The following is a 16,599-nucleotide window of genomic DNA, read 5'->3' as shown; positions in this document are numbered from 1 at the left end:
AGCATTTTCCCATTGGGACATTTGTTTGCCCACCATGAGGACAGGAAGCAGGACTGGATGGGTCTCCTTTAGCCTGAGCTGTCAGCCATGCTGTTATGTTCTTAATTAGAAGAGAGATGCAGGGTGAAGGGATTTAGAAACTTCAAAAACCAGCAAATGGGAAAGGAGACCCCCCCCCTTTTGCTGGCTTTATGAGTCTGAACTTTATGAGACAGAAAAAAGGGAAGGATCATGTGGGTTCCCCCAAACATGTGATGCCACATGGCAATTGTTGAAAGGAATGATGGCCTGAACTCCCCATTTCTCCTGACATCTGAGCCTTTATTCTTCTCAAAGCTTCTCGGGTTAGCAGTTGGCAAAAGGTCAGCTGGGAGAGGAAAGGGATCCAGATGTGGTGGACTTTGGCTCTTGAGCTTTTTGTTGAGTAATATATAACCTCTTGCCTCTAGGAGCATCCATACAGCCGATACGACCCTGCCTCCCAGCACTATGACACCACGCCACCCAGTAGGAACGTTAGGAGCTATCATCAGGGGGAGCCAGAGCGCCCCAGCTCCAGAGCAAGCCACACGTCTGATAAACCCTCCTCCAGGTGTGCAGTCCTTGAAAGCGGTGGTGTGTGTGTGTGTGTGTGTTCTGAAAGACACTTTAGCCAACCCTCACCCTATCCGGAAGTTTTATGTTCATTTTTTAAAAATAAAAATATTTCTATATTGCTTTTCATAAATAAATAAAATCAGCAGTTTATTACAATTGTGCATCAAGCCATAAGACTAGCACCATATAAAAAAGTAAATGTAAATCTGCTAACTATCGTGGAAAGATGCTTTCTTAATTGCCTGTGTAAGCCTGATGGAATACAGGCATTTAAAAGTTGACACAGAAGGCACCCTCCGAACCTCTGTTTGTAGAATAAATTTATGGCTGCTGCAATATGAAACTACAAAGGCCTGTTGTGTCCTGGCTTTACCAAGCAATCTGGTGCTTGTGAAGTGGTCCTAAAGCATCAGGAAGAACAAAGTAAATGGAAAGCCATCAGTTAAACTTTAGCTAGAAACAACCAGTTAAAAGATTCAAGTTGTGTGACATCACACTGTGCAGTTCAGTGGTGGGCTAATGCGTTTGGATCTCTTTGATGATTGATGTTTAAAACAAATAAAACAACCCCCTCTTCCTTCCTCTTGCAGGCAGGGATATCCTGAAGATTACTACAATACCAAAAGCGGATGGAATGATTACTACTCGGACTATTACACAAATCCCTATGATTATGGAGGTAAGGAATATCAGTGGGTTGCTGTTGTTGTTTTTTTGTCCTTCATCAAAACACATTTTATAACCATTGCTTCATCTTATAATTAACATAAATCTAGCATTATATTCTCCCTTTTTCACTGAGGACCCTTATAACATTTGCAGAGTTTCAAAGATGGAGGCAAGCAGCAGGTTTATAGGGACAACCTTGTACTGGAGAAGAGCATGGTTGATTAGGAATACAGTGGTACCTCGGTTTATGAACACAATTGGTTCCGGAAGACTGTTTATAAACTGAAGCGTTCATAAACTGAAGCGAACTGTCCCATTGAAAGTAATGGAAAGTGGATTAATCCGTTCCAGACGGTCCGCGGAGTACTTAAACTGAAGCGTTCATAAACTGAAGCGAACTTTCCCATTGAAAGTAATGGAAAGCGGATTAATCCGTTCCAGACGGTCCGCGGAGTACTTAAACTGAAGCGTTCATAAACTGAACCGAACTTTCCCATTGAAAGTAATGGAAAGTGGATTAATCCGTTCCAGACGGTCCGCGGAGTACTTAAACTGAAGCGTTCATAAACTGAAGCAAACTTTCCCATTGAAAGTAATGGAAAGTGGATTAATCTGTTCCAGACGGTCCACAGAGTACTTAAAATGAAGCGTTCATAAACTGAAGCGAACTTTCCCATTGAAAGTAATGGAAAGTGGTTTAATCCGTTCCAGACGGGTCCGCGGAGTACTCAACCTGAAGCGTACTTAACCCGAAGCATGGGTGTAATTGGTTCTGGAAGTCTGTTCATAAACTGAAGCGAACTTTCCCATTGAAAGTAATGGAAAGTGAATCCGTTCCAGATGGGTCCGCGGCGTTTGTAAACTGAAAATTCGTAAACCGAGGTGTTCATAAACCGAGGTTCCACTGTATTGTAAGATGCATCGCGTTGAGTCAGACCATTGTTCCATGTAGCTCAGTCATGTCTGCACTGACTGGCAGCGGCTCTCCAGGTTTTCAGGCAGGGAGTTTTTGCCAGCCCTATCTGGAGACGCCCCTAGAGATTGAACCTGGGACCTTCTGCATGTGAACCAGATGCTCAGCCACTGAGCTTTGTGGCCTTTCCTTTAAAAATAAAGTAAGATCTTAGTCATCATGGCTGTGAATAAATACCTCGGGCAAGGTTCTTGTGTGGGTGGTTACAGACCAGATACAGGTGTATCTTAGAGGAAATGGATTTTCTAGATCCGTTTCAATCAGGGTTTAGGCCCAGTTTTGGCACAGAAACTACTTTGGTTGCCCCATCACTCATTGTGCCCATGAAGCTAGTAAGGGAGCTACTGATTCTAATTTTAAGCTACCAAGTGAAGTTCTAGGTTAGTCATGTGCTTCTTTGAACCTGCTATACTTCACTGACCTGGAAAAGTGTTTTTAAGATTTGTGAATAATTGATTTGTAAATCTACAATGGCAGTTTTCTCATTCATGATAAAAGCCAATCCCTAGGTGTGGAATAGTATGTCAGTAATGAACATGGCAACTTTACAAGTTTGAGGAGGAAAAAACCAAGCAGCATTGGTTGTAAGAAAATGGATTTGTATGTTTTGGAATGATACATAGTAATGCCCCCATTTGCCTTGCTGAGGATGTTTTAATTTTATTATATATTTTGAGATGGCTTTGTTTTGAAATTCCCAGGCTGTAGCCTTATGGATGCTGACTTGGGAGTAAACCCTGTTGAACTCCTTTGAGTGCCTCCATTGCTAAAGGTGAAAATACAGGGTGTGCATGTCCCATTACATAAGCTCAGAGGTTTATTACCTTGCATGGGATCTGGCTAAAAAAATCATCTCAAATCTAAAAACAACATTTTCTGGAGAGAGAAAGAGGGCACTTCTTTGATGGCAAACTCCATCCTCTTCAAAACCTGACCCCATTTGTTTTCAGAGGGGACATTCCAGTTCTATTCTTAATTATAGCTGAAACAGCCCCACGTTCACACAACTCTCTTACACACACCTTGTACAATAAATAGCAATGATGCCATTTTTAAATTTTGACACACCTGGATTTTCATATAGAAGGCTAGCAGGTGCTCTCTGTTTCTGTCAAGGCTTAAAATGTGGCTTGAAATGGTTGTGTGAAGCTCCTGGGATGACTGATTCTCTCCTCCCTTTGTCCTCCTAAGGTCCAAGCCGTTACCCATATGATGCCAGGTACAGAGACCCCAGTGTTTACGACCAGAGGTACTGGGATTACCCAGAACAGCACCCTTACCAAAAGAGAGAGGCCTATCCCTACGCAAACAGGTTTGTGAACCTCTGGGTGTTTGGAATGGTCTTGATGGATTTCTCAAAACACCAAGTACACGACCCGGCCCCAGAGGAATGAAGCTCGTGAAGCAGCAGGGTCACATTCTGGGCATCACATTTGAGTAGAAAAAGCCCCTCCTTGGCAGGGAACTTCCTCTCAGAATGCTGCTGCCCTTGCAGGGCCTGACCATGGCAGCAGTGGCAGAAGCAGCTAAGGTTCTCCTGGCTTCTGAGCCTGCATGTGACTCCAAAGGACTGGATGTCCAAAGGACTGAGGTGGACTGAGGTGTCCATCTGTCCTTTAGCTGTGATTCTCACCCTTTGAGTCCCTTCCAGTTCTATGATTTTGCAGACTTTGAAATCTCTCTGTAATAGTGTGGAATACAGGTGACATCCACAACACACACTTAAAGCACTGCAGTATAATGGTGTTTTTAAATGTATGGTGTAGATGGGACCTAACCACATTCACACCATACATTGAAAACATTATGACGCCACTTTAAAGAGTCATAGCTAGGAAGTGTAGTTAAGGGTGCTGAGAGTTGTTGCAAAACCCCTATTCCTCTCACAGAGCCACAGTTCCTAGAGTTCACTCAGAAGGAGATTGATCGTTGAAACATTGAAAATTCTAGCTGTGGGAGGGGAATGGAAGGGGGCAGTCTCCCCACAACTCTCAGTACCTTATACAAATTACAGCTCCCGGGATGCTTTGGGGAAAGAAGCGTTGAGTATAGCGCTGTGAACGTGGCCTCAGTTTTACAGTGAAAATTAGGCTTTGAAGGGTCCTGTTGCTGGTCCACACCAAGTAGGCAGAACTCAGCAGCGGCACCAGCAGGGCCTTTGAGGGTTAACGAGGCACTCTTGTAGGCCCCTGGCCCTTGTAGACTTTATATGCCAGCACTGACCCCTTAAATCAGGCCCACTGGCAGCCACTGCAGTACTTTCAGGACCCCTCAGTTTGGAGCTTCCCCACAATCCCAAGGCCTTCCTTGCACTTTATTTTCTGTTTTATTCCCCTGCCTTGCAGCCATGAGCAGTATGAGGAGCACTGGCAGTATGACCCCCGCTTCACTGCCAGTTTTGACGACCTAGAGCCTCGCCGGAACCCCTATGGGGACGAGTTCGACCGACACAGTGTTCACAGCGAACAGTCTGGCCACAGCTTGCGCAGCTCCCATAGCCGACGGAGCAGCTTCAGTTCCCGCTCCCAGCAGGTAAGACTTTGGCCTGTCTCTGGAGAATCACCTGGCAGCACCAAAGAACCCCCAGTGCTGGAGTCTGGGTTCGCCCACTCCCCCTTCTCAAGCTGTGCCTCAGCTCTCTCTCCACCTCCACCACCAAAAGAAACTGTCTCAGGGTTGTTGTTGTTATTGTATTTATTTATATCCCGCCTTCTTCCCTGACAGAGACTCAAGGTGGCTTAAGGATGAAATAAGAACAGCTAGAAACCTATGTGGGAGGTGGAGAAAATAATTTAAAAAACAAATAAATGTTAACAGAAAAACACACACATATATATGATTTATTAAGGCCTACAATAATTACAATAAATATGTCACGGCACCAGCTCTTTTCTTAATAAATATATGGTGATTATGATGATGATAATACTATTAATACTATTCTTATTGATGTTTAGTGTTTTATATCTTGCTTTTCTCAGAAGTTGGGGTTCAAGGCTTCCAAAGTTTAAAAACATAATTGTAAAATAAAAAAGTAATAAAAGGAAACTAGTTAAAAACAATACATCAAAACACATTTAGAACCAGCAATTAAAAATTGAGTTTGTTCCGACAGCATCCCAGTGGTTAGCACCACCTGCACCTTAGTCTTCCAAAGGCCTGTCTGGACAGGGAGGTCTCAGCCTGCCAGGGGAATTATAGCGAGGAGGGAGCCATCCTGACCTCTCTTAGGAGGAAATTTCCTCAAGGAGCAGCTGCAGAAACTTCACTCTCTCTCATGTCGCCACCAACCATTCTTCTGATGTGGATGGCACTTAGAAGGTGCTCAACTGAGGATATTAGAACCTGGACAGGTCCTTTTGGTTTATTAGGACAACCTGGGCTTTCACTCAAAGGGCAGTGAGTAGCTTGTACCTTGCCATTTCCTCTGCTCAAACTCCCACCCTTAAGCACTTCTTCCTTATATTTCCCTTCCAGAGTCAGCTGTATCGAAGCAACCATGACCTGACAGCCGGCACCTACGAAGCTAATCACCAACCAGTCTCACTTCACACGGAGTATTCCTATGACCACTTTGGCGAGCAGGCCCCTTTCATGGGCAGCTATGCAACTCAAGCTGCGTGGATGACTGTGGAACAAGGTAGCACCTGGGCTGCTTCTTGGGCTTTATGTATCCAGTAAGATGCAAACAGAGAGCTGACACTTGACAGACGTTTGTTTTTAACCTGCCTGCCTGTTTCCTTCCCCATTGCAGCCCCTTCAAGGCCTCTGCCGCCTGAGAAATTTTCAGTGCCCCACGTCTGCTGCAGGTTCGGTCCTGGGGGCTACCTGATCAAGGTCCTGGCAAACCTGCCTTCAGAGGGGCAGCCAGCTTTGGTTGAGATCCACAGCATGGAGGTAAGGGAGGGGAAGGGCTGCCTCAGCTGTGCTCCACCCAGGGCTCTGTTGTTAATGCTACAGAATCTCTCACTGCCTTACCAAGTTTGCAGGCTAAACCATCCTGTAAAAAACATCGCTCTATTCATTTATTTGTTGCATTTATATCCCACCTTTCCTCCAAGGAGCTCGAATATGAGGCCTTAAAATGTGGGTAAATGAACAAATTATTTAGTCGATGAAAAAAAAGTTAAAATGGAGCTTTGTTGGAAGAGCTTCTATTTATTTGTTGAACTTGACTAATTGAGACTCTTTTTAAACAGACAAAATAGAGGAGGAGGCTTTCTAGGAAGCTTCCGGTTCATGCCCAGTTTTCATTGCTGTTCTTGCTGGTCACGCACATGAAGTGCCAGGTGATCTGGGACAAATGTATTTAATAACAACAACAACAACAACAACAACACTTAATAATACTTAATGTGTGTAAATGGCCAGCTCATTTTTTAAAAAATCATCATGATATGCAGTGAAACAAAGCTTGCCATTAATTTCATTAAGCCTTCTAAAATATTTATCCCATTGCTTTTCTATATGTGATGTGGTTGTAAACTACTTTATATTAATAATTATGTATGTGTGTGTGTGTCTGTGTACACACAATTGTTTTCATGGTTTTTATATGTAGTTACCTGTTTTATATATGTCCTTCTATTGAAAATCACTTTGGCTTGCCTCATGAAATAATAATTATTATATTTACTATAACATTTGTCACTTGAGGTGTATATTTTAGAACCCACCATATTTCTGTGATTGTAAGCTGTTTTAAACTGTTTTTCATACTGTGTTTTAATGTTGTAATCCTGCCTGGGACCTTTGATTGATGGACGGGTAATACATTACTATTGTTGTTATTATTAATAGTTAAGTCCCCCTGAGTTCAGCAGAGCCCACTCCCCCATTGCTGAGTTCCCTAACTGGTGAGTTCAGCAGGGTCTAGTTAGTGCTGCCTTCAGTGTAATGAGAGGCATCACAGACTCTGTCCATGATGCTCCCCTCTGCTTGCCTTGCAGATGGTAATGCAGCACTCTTTGGAGCAGGAGGAGATGAGAGCCTTCCCTGGCCCCCTCACCAGGTACGTGAAGCTGGATTTTAAGCACTTGCCTTTTGTCGGAGATTGCTCTGAACTGCCTCCCTTGGAGGCCTAGTTCCCTGCCTCAACACTGCTTTCTCCTCCCCTCCTTACAGAGAAGAGACTCACAAAGTGGACGTTATCAATTTTGCCCAGAACCAAGCCACCCGGTGTTTTCAGAATGACACTCTGATTGACAAGGAGTCTGCCCGGCTCCTCTGGGACTTCATCATTCTCCTGTGCAGACAGAATGGGGTAAGAGTTCTGGGCTTCCTGCTAAATAACTGAACCAGTGAAATGCTTGATATCCTGCAGATTAATCCTTCCAACTCTCTGTGCTTTCAGTTTTATGGGATGGTTGCAGTGATGTACAGGGAAAGGCATGCCCTCCCCTCCCACCTTGAGCTTTGAAAGAATGCCTGAATGCAGAGCTAAAGAATGATAATCACTCTTTGGGTATAGTCTACCAAACAGTTAACTTTACTAAACAAACCAAAAGTCACATGTGGCTGAGAACTCAAGTCCTGCAGTTTCTGGGCTAAGGGAAACAGCTAGATGTTTCTCTTCCCACCCTCTTGCTGGCTTGTGGGATGTCTCCATCCAAGCTGCCCTTTTGAAAGAGTGTTGCTGTCAACTGCTTTCCTTGCAGACAGTGGTGGGCACAGACCTTGCTGAGCTCCTGCTGCAGGATCATCGCACAGTATGGCTCCCAGGGAAATCGCCCAATGAAGCAAACCTGATTGACTTCACGAATGAGGCCCTGGAGCAGGCAGAGGAGGAGTCTGGAGAAGCCCAGCTCTCCTTCCTCTCAGACAGCCTCATCGCCACCATTGGCAACCTCGAGAAGGAGACAGACCGGTTCCGGGAGCTCCTGCTCTATGGGCGCAAGAAGGTAATGGGCTAGGGAAAGCTTATTTCCTTCTTTCTTACATAACAGTAATACCGGTACCTGTGTGTGTGTGTAAAAGTTTAGTGTTGTTACTGAACCAAAGGTGACAAAAACAGAGAACTACAACTCCCAATTCTGGAGATACTTTCATCTTTGTTAAAAGGAAGGGAGAATGTGGTTAGCATGACATTAGTGCAAACTGCTGGGGACTGGTCCTGTTTTGTTTTGTGTTTGTGTTTGTGGTGATGGTGATGATGTCCCACCAACCAGCAAAAGCATCTTTGTGTATTCTTTGCCAGTCATTGCTTGCATGTTGGGTTTTCAGTGAGGGCAATACACCACACCCTTCTATATCAAGATGTTAAAGTAGCCCCTTTAAGGTCTTTCTAGAAGCTGGCAGTGACCCTAGGTGCTGACACCAAAAGAAATCTGATTAACGGTTTCTCAGTCAAATGCTGGTTCTTCCTGAGAATGTGTTGGAGTGAGGAGGAGAGCTGAGCCCACCCCAGGGGAGATCCATGCCCAGTTTGACAAGTTGTTGTCCCCTCTTTCTCTCTCGCCAGGACGCTCTGGAATCAGCCATGAAACACGGGCTCTGGGGCCACGCTTTGCTGCTGGCCAGCAAGATGGACAGTAGGGCTCATGCAAGAGTGATGACCAGGTAAGAGATACCTACTACCTCCATGTGCACTTTGAGCCCTCTTTCCAGTGAACTTCAATACATTTTTAAATCTCTTCTGCCGTCACCTGGTTACCCACACCTGTTCTTTACTCATCTCTTGCCTGGAGTAAGCCAATAAATGCACTTACCACGATGGGTACATGTTCTTTCTCTGCTGTCAGAGGCAGTATGCCTCAATACCAGTTTCTGGAAATCTTAGGTGGGGAGAATTTCTGCTGTTTCCTCAGTTCCTGCAGGCTTCCCGTCGGGGGCATCTGCTTGGCCACAATAAGAAGGCTGGACTATACAGACCATTGGCCCAGTCTAGCAGACTTCTTATGGGTGGCTTTAAAAGGGGATTCGGCAAATTGAAGGAGGAGAAGGCTATCAGTGGCTACTAGCCACAATGGCTTTGTTCTGCCCCCACCGCCAGAAGCAGTATCCCTCTGAATACCAGTTACTGGAAACCACAAGTGGGAAGAATTGATGTTGTGTTCAGGTTCTACGTTTGGGCTTCCCATTGGAGCATCGTGTTGATTGCTATTGGACCGGCATGCTGCACTTGATGGGTTCCCTTTGCCTGATCCCGCTGCTGCTGCAGGGCTCTTTTTATGCTTTCAAAGTGCCGTTGGACTCTCTTAATGCCTCCTTGGAAAGACCTCTGACTTTGTGTGTTCTTGGCTTGTCAGGTTCGCCAACAGCCTGCCAATCAACGACCCCCTGCAGACTGTCTACCAGCTCATGTCTGGGAGGATGCCCGCAGCATCCACAGTGAGTTCTGAGTGAGAGCCTGCCTTGTCCCTGCCGATTGGAGGAGGGCACAATTCAGCAAAGATCTTTCAGTTTTGTGCATGCTTAAACAGGAATGCACTTTTAAGTGCGCCCTTAGCAGCCATGCACTTTGTGAATTTGTAGTTATTTATTCTTCAACCTTGCAGTGGCTCATCTTATTTTATATCTTTATGCCTCCATTTGCATTAGTCTCAAAGCAGTGTGCAAAACAATTGTAAATGCAAAACAGTAAAAGCACAGTACAGTGTTGTTGTTTTTAATGCAGAAGCAAACTGAAAGGCAGAGATAAAGACTTAGCAGTGTACTGGAAAATTCATTTATTCTGTCTTTCTCTCCCCATCACCCCCCTTCTAGTGCTGTGGAGATGAGAAATGGGGAGACTGGAGACCCCACTTGGCAATGGTCCTTTCCAACTTGACAAATAACATGGAGGTGGAGCACAGGACGATCATCACCATGGGCGATACGCTTGGTAACCCACAGAAGCAAATCCCACCGATAAGGGTTGGGGTGGGAGAGAAGACTGATCAGTCTCTGGGAACAGAGGGCCCCTGGGCCTGAGTCCCCTCCTGCTCCCATTTTAAGGGATGCCTTTTTCTATTTTGCCACAGCTTCGAGAGGCCTCCTGGATGCTGCTCACTTCTGCTACCTGATGGCTCAGGTCGGATTCGGAGTCTACACAAAGAAAACAACTAAGCTGGTTCTGATTGGCTCAAACCACAGGTGGGTGGGGAGGAATGGGTTTCCATGAAACCCTAAGTGTAATAAATTTATAACCCACTTTCTAAAGAGGGGTGAGCCTTCACAAAGCAGCATGCAAACACCAGATAACCAACACAAACACAATATGAAATGCATTGAAGCAGCCACCCTTCATAATCATCATTTTAAAAAATAGCATTAAAGCTGCCTCTCCCAGACACAGAGTTGTGGTTGTCATGCAGGAAAGCCTTGCCTTTGTGTACATTTTGATATGCACCTATTGCTGATCCCTGGGCCAATTGCAGCCTCACTGAGGGACTGTAGCTTTGTCTCTCTGTCCCTGCCGCAAGTTTCTAACTCTGAAGCCAAAGAAGGGCTGTGGCAATGAAATTTGCTGGAGGAGCTGTTCAAGGGATGCCAGAGGGTCTTGAGCAGGCATCCCCAAACTTCGACCCTCCAGATGTTTTGGACTACAATTCCCATCTTCCCTGACCACTGCTGCTGTTAGCTAGGGATCATGGGAGTTGTAGGCCAAAACACCTGGAGGCCACAGTTTGGGGGTGTCTGGTCTTGAGTCTTTTTCTTCCTCCAAATTCTAAATGGCCTTCAATTCAAGTGCCTGTGTCTCATTCACAAAATACTCTCCTATCCCACCCCCTTCTGTTTACCTTTCAGTTCACCTTTTTCAAAGTTCTCCACCAATGAAGCCATCCGAAGGACAGAAGCCTATGAATATGCGCAGTCCCTGGGGACACAGCCATGCTCGTTGCCCAATTTCCAGGTTTGGGCGCCTTCTGTCTTCTCAGTCTCCTGGGTGATGGCTGCTCTTCCCCTTGTTGTTCTGCAGTGGTTGCAAATGCTTGACAGCTGTTGTCCCCTTCCACTTTGATCTTGCTTATAATGTGCAACACAGCTCAAGTTCTGAGAAAGCATGGAAAAGGAGACCTTGCCCCTGCAGTTCAGGAGCCTTTCTTTGGAATGTGTGCTGGAGGAAGCTCTTTTTTGGCTTGTGTGTGCTGAGGGCGGTGGCAACCCCCAGCCCTACCTCCACCCCGCCCTCCAGCTTCAGGGCAGGAGAGAGGGAGGGGAAGGAAAAGCAGAAGATGGGAGTGGTCACAGAAACTGGGAAAGGAGAGTTTCAGTTCGGATGCATGGAGCTGTGGAGATCAAATCTTTTTTTATACCATCGCAGACTTGCTAAAACAAGAGTGCACACAGGATAAATCCTGAGCATGAAAACATCTGCTTGCTTAAAATGCAATGTAATACAGGTACAAAGGATTTAGCAAAAGATAGAAACATAAGATAAAAAATTGCAGTTAAAATGAGAGTCACCTTAGAATCCTAGAATTGTAGAGTTGGAAGGGACCACAAGGTTCATATAGGCCCACCACCCTTGCAATGCAGGAATCCATTTGCCCAGCGTGGGGCTCAAACCCAACCTCCTTGAGATTGAAAGTCTCATGCTCTGCCGACTGAGCTATCCCTCAGATCTTGAGAGACTTTTGAGCAGAGGAGAGGAACTTGGCCACTAAGCCTGTTCTTTAACACCTGCTGAAAATATTTCTGTTTTGCCAGCCCTACATGGGCAGTTAAGAAGACATCCTTCCGCAACTGTTAATTGCTGTCTTATTTCTAACTTTTTAAATGGCTTTTATTGCATGGTTTTAAGGTTTTATTGTTGTGACCCACTTTCATTTTTTTAATGACACATTGATCATATAAATATCTTTTTTAATGAACTTGCTTGCATCAGCCGAAAGCTATTCCAGGCACGATCCTGGTGTCCTCGAAGGGTGTTTCTTCAGAAGGGGGCAAAGTCCCCTGTTACATTCCTCTCTATGAAGGTTACATGATCCAGACGTGAGCTGCTGAGAAGAGTCTGGAGTGAACGCCAGGGCAGGAGCTGGGCACTAGGCACCTTGTAGGTTTGGGCTGCTTGAGAAGAAATGTCAGCTCTGAGGTTCTGGAACATTGACGCTGCTTGTGCAACCAGCATCTCTAGGCCAGGCACCCTCATGCTTTTAGCTGCTGCTGCTGCTGCTGCTGCTACTGCTGCTGTTAAGGCCATGCTCCCAAATCACCTAAGATTCAAAATCCTCTTTCTTACAGGTTTTTAAGTTTATCTACGCCTGTCGACTGGCCGAAGTGGGTCTGGCCGCACAAGCCTTCCATTACTGTGAAGTGATTTCCAAAGCCATCCTCACGAACCCCTGTTACTACTCCCCAGTTCTGATTAGTCAGCTGATTCAGGTACAGTATATTCCGGGGGGTGGGTGGGGTTCATCTGCCTTTTTCCAGTGCTGTGTGTCTTGGTTGAGGTAGGCCCCTCCAAACGCAACACACAGCCCTCTCCAATGTTTCTATGAGCAATTAGTCCCTGGATATTTTCAGAGTGCAGTGGAGAGGGAAACATAAAGTTAGAAATGACTGCAGTCCGTGCTTGAATGCAGCATATATTCTGGACTTGTCCCAAAACTTAGAACATTCTGGGAAGATACAGCAATGAAAAATTAAGTAATACCTGATTATAATTTATGTATAGATTGTCAGATTTTGCTATTCAGAAATGTTAAAGAAACTGTACTACTAGAGGACAGAGAATTGATGCAACATCTCTTACCTGCTGCCAGAATTATTATCTGTCATGACTGGGGAGGAAATGAGAACACCATCCATGAGGAATGAATACCAATAACTAAAATCTGGGACATAGTTAACGTAGTTAATCTCACATATATAGTGATAACCAGAGAGGGCAGACTACAAGATAGTGTCTTCATCAGGAAATGGAGTCTTTTTATAATGTATTGAAGTAATAAGGTATGGGAGAATGTTAACCCATTTCTGTTACTTGAAACTTTGTGATGTTAATTTATTATCTTGGATTTTAGTATGTAAATTTATTCCTACATGTTTAGCTATCCCGTTCTACTTTTGTCTTATTTAATTTTATTTGGCATCCGCTATTATACTTTGTTATGTATTACTGTAAATAAATATATGTAAACCTTTAAAAAGTGGTTGCAGTTGCCTGCCCCAACAGAGCAGTCCCATTTAAATAAACACTCACATCTTTATTGATAGAGAACATTTAAAATAATGAAGAAATGACACAGTAGATTGTAAGAAACAGCAGTATGTAGCAAGGGGGTAACAAACCAGAAATGGAAGCTGAGGGAAGCACGGGAGGGAAGGGGCGAAGATGTGTAATATGTATGCTATTGATATGAGATGTTTCTAATGACAGAAAAGAAAGTTAATAAAATTTTATTTTTTTAAAAAACAGCAGTCCCAGAAGCTCCCTCCTCTCTTGTCCCTTGACCTTTTCCAATGGTTCTGCTTCACAGATCTCCCCTCGGTTGCGGCTCTTTGACCCTCAGATAAGGGAGAAACCTGAGCAGGAATTTTTCGATGAGCCTGATTGGTTGGTACAACTTCGAAGCTTAGATGGGCAGATCAAGGTGAGTATGCTGTCCTCCCATAAGTTCAGTGTGTGAGATTCCCAAGCATGTTCATTCAATCAGTGTAGCCTTGCTTTGTTCAGTATGAACAGAAGTGAGCTGAGGGTTTCAGCTGAAAACCTTTCCCTTATTTTTAAAGAGTTGCTTGGAAACATTAGCAGCCTTATACCTCATGTTGCTCAGGAATACTAAGAACCCCACCCCCCACCAAAAAAAAAACCAGTGCAGTTTTGAAATCAGTTTTGAAAGGTTCAATCCACCATCTTGATTCAAATGGCATCCTAGGGTCTCCAGACATAGACCAAAACTTGCTCCTTGATCTCAAGAACCATTGTACAAAAGAAAGAGAACCCTGAAGGGATCCATTGCCACTCAGTGTAGACAATATTGAGCTAGGTGGGCTCAATGCTTTGACTCCTTGTAAGGCAGTGACCTGTGCTCCTCTCCTCTAGGCGTTTAACCTAGAAACTTTTTGCAGTGGTGGTCTTGGTCCTAGCAAAGGGAAACAATGTCTGTCAGTCGAAAGCTGCCATCTTTGATTTTTTTCTTCTCCCAGGAGGGCGGGATCGCTTACAGTGCAGGGAGATCCACACCTCAGCAATATGCCTGCAGCACACCAAGCTCTGAACTGGACCATGTCAGTCAAAGCGAGGGGATGGGAGCTGGCCATGAGATGCAATCCAGCTCTGACAACCCACTCCTGGCCTCCTTGCTTCCTGGCACAGGTCACCCTGTGCAGCCGAGTGTCCAGCTGATGCCTTCCGGTGGGTGTTCCTTGCCATTGTTTCATGGGGCAGGGAGAATAAGAAACAACAGTGAACTGCAGGGTGGGGGACCCTTTGTCAGCAGTGTCCACTGTTGGAATGTGGTGATGGGCTCCCCACGACCCTTCGTGCTCCCAGTTTAAGGCCTTTTGTGTTTGGTGTTAAGTACATCGGGGGAGCCCTTATGGGTCATGCCAGTGGCCTGACTAGTCCAGCTTCCTGTCCTCACAGTGGCCACCCAGATGCTGCAGTGGGAAGCCCACAAGCAAGAGCTGGGTACAGTTGCTGCTTCCAACTGTGAAGGCAGAGCATAGCCATCGTGGCTAGTAGCCACTGCTAGCCTTCTCCTCCTCTGTGCCAGTGGTCATCACTTGGTTGGGGATCCAGCTTGCTCTTTTTGGTTAAGATGTGTCAAGGCACACAGGCTGCCTGGGTGGAGCTTGTTTCCACAATCCCTGCAGTTCATTGATGGTAGGTTTGACCTGCCAGCAGCCACTGAGCTGCTTCTGGCCATGCAAATTGACCCAAATACATTCTCATCCATCAAAGAGGGGTGGAATATTCTTTGGATTGATAGTGAGTCATGCTGGGCTCCAGTCTGTTGTGGGTTACAAACATCCTGGATGTCCATTTACCTTCTTTGTCACTTCTTCCATAGCTCCGCAGGCCATCCTTGACAGCTCAGTCACCGCAGCACCTTCTTCCTATTCAGAGACTACTGGTCATACGCCTTTCTACCCTGCAGATCCTCCTCCTACAGGGCCCGGACCCAGCTATGCCTATGCCTATGGAGCCGAGCAGAACCCTCCGTACCCCGCGATGGGGATGGTGCCACAAACAGGCCCATCCTCTCAAGCAAATGAGCTTCAGCTGCAGGAGCAGCTCAACCAGGATGCAGGTTTGTCCTCACATTGTGGTAGGGGCGGGGAGTGGCAGAAAGGGCCTCTGCTTTTTTCCATTCTTGGAGAGCTGCACATGTTTTTCAAAGGTCCCCATCACTTGCTTGTGTCCTGCATTGCAAAGTTGTGGTCACATTGTGGAGTGCCTTACAATATGGAACGTCCACACCAAAATATCATAAGAAGAATCCAGCCAGATGACCAGTGTTCTGAACCGCAAGCTCAAAGGAGGGCTCATAGGAGTGGTTGGGTGCAAGGACACGAAATAAGAATGTGAAAAAATCAGAATGCCCAGTTCTAGAGAAGTTGTAGACTTACAGCAAAGCAGCCTGCTAGTTCCAGCCTTTGCAGATGTGGGATGGACACCACAGCAAGGAGATGGCTTGTCCACACCCAAGCAAACATGCGTACATTCTTCATAAACAAAGCAGCATATGTCATTTCACCTGACTAGATGAGGGCATAGATGGTAAATACCCAAGTCTTAAAGATAGTTCCCCTTTCTGGGCTCAGAACCCAGCACCCCAAGCCCCATAGATAAGGGTAACATCAAAGCATCATTAGCCTATATCAAAGCAAGTGACTGTAAACATATATGAGCTCATTGCTGCAACAACTACCAATTAATTGTGGGGTTATCTTGACAACCAAGATGGCATTAGCAAAGCTTCTGAAACAATTCACCTTTGATTCAACACAACCAGTAGCCCATCTCATCCAGTACGGTATCCTGTTCTCACAATGGACAGTTAGATGCCTTTGGGGAAACCCACAAGCAGGATCTGAGCACAGAATAATAATAATAATAATAATAAATAAATAAATAAATAAATAAATAAATAAATTTATACCCCGCCCATCTGGCCGGGTTCCCCCAGCCACTCTGGGCGGCTTCCAACAAAACATTAAAATACAGAAATCAAACATGAAAAGCTTCCCTAAACAGAAGCGCTCTCCCCTCCTGTAGTTTCCAGCAACTGATGCTCAGAAGCACAGCTGCCCCCAACTGTGAAGATAGAGCATCGTGGCCACCCTGACTAGTGGCCGTTGCTAGCTCTCTCCTCCATGAATTTGTCTAGTCCTCTTTAAGGCATCACCCTCTAGGTTGATGGCCATCACTGCTTCCTGTGGAAGCAAGTTCAGCAAATGTTGAGCTGGTATTTCCATTGATGCAATTTAAT

The 16,599-nt window shown here is 45.3% G+C and overlaps 1 protein-coding gene across 11 annotated transcripts in view; it reads left to right on the top strand.

Moving 5' to 3' along the window:
- The window catches only part of SEC16A (SEC16 homolog A, endoplasmic reticulum export factor), a 40,377-nt gene that overhangs the window by 10,980 nt on the left and 12,798 nt on the right, over nucleotides 1-16,599 (top strand). For 10 of the 11 annotated variants that reach the window (XR_004692447.3, XR_015948692.1, XR_015948693.1 and 7 more), the window contains 18 exons: nucleotides 450-592; nucleotides 1,188-1,276; nucleotides 3,431-3,551; nucleotides 4,585-4,771; nucleotides 5,717-5,879; nucleotides 5,994-6,136; nucleotides 7,189-7,250; nucleotides 7,364-7,502; nucleotides 7,897-8,139; nucleotides 8,700-8,797; nucleotides 9,487-9,568; nucleotides 9,944-10,061; nucleotides 10,201-10,312; nucleotides 10,967-11,072; nucleotides 12,404-12,544; nucleotides 13,642-13,755; nucleotides 14,312-14,519; nucleotides 15,178-15,417. Coding sequence is in view for 8 of the 11 variants with exons in the window: in XM_088664725.1 (XP_088520851.1) it covers nucleotides 450-592; nucleotides 1,188-1,276; nucleotides 3,431-3,551; nucleotides 4,585-4,771; nucleotides 5,717-5,879; nucleotides 5,994-6,136; nucleotides 7,189-7,250; nucleotides 7,364-7,502; nucleotides 7,897-8,139; nucleotides 8,700-8,797; nucleotides 9,487-9,568; nucleotides 9,944-10,061; nucleotides 10,201-10,312; nucleotides 10,967-11,072; nucleotides 12,404-12,544; nucleotides 13,642-13,755; nucleotides 14,312-14,519; nucleotides 15,178-15,417 (2,509 nt within the window). In the remaining 3 variants the exon portion in view is untranslated. The remainder of the gene's footprint in view (nucleotides 1-449; nucleotides 593-1,187; nucleotides 1,277-3,430; nucleotides 3,552-4,584; nucleotides 4,772-5,716; nucleotides 5,880-5,993; nucleotides 6,137-7,188; nucleotides 7,251-7,363; nucleotides 7,503-7,896; nucleotides 8,140-8,699; nucleotides 8,798-9,486; nucleotides 9,569-9,943; nucleotides 10,062-10,200; nucleotides 10,313-10,966; nucleotides 11,073-12,403; nucleotides 12,545-13,641; nucleotides 13,756-14,311; nucleotides 14,520-15,177; nucleotides 15,418-16,599) is intronic. The other variant, XM_088664724.1, reaches the window with a different exon arrangement.

The sequence above is a fragment of the Zootoca vivipara genome, chromosome Z2 (genome assembly GCF_965207765.1).
Source record: "Zootoca vivipara chromosome Z2, rZooViv2.hap1.1, whole genome shotgun sequence".
Classification (NCBI taxonomy): Eukaryota; Metazoa; Chordata; class Lepidosauria; order Squamata; family Lacertidae; genus Zootoca; species Zootoca vivipara.
Note: the sequence above shows the minus strand (reverse complement) of the source record. Positions and strands in the feature narration are given on the sequence as shown.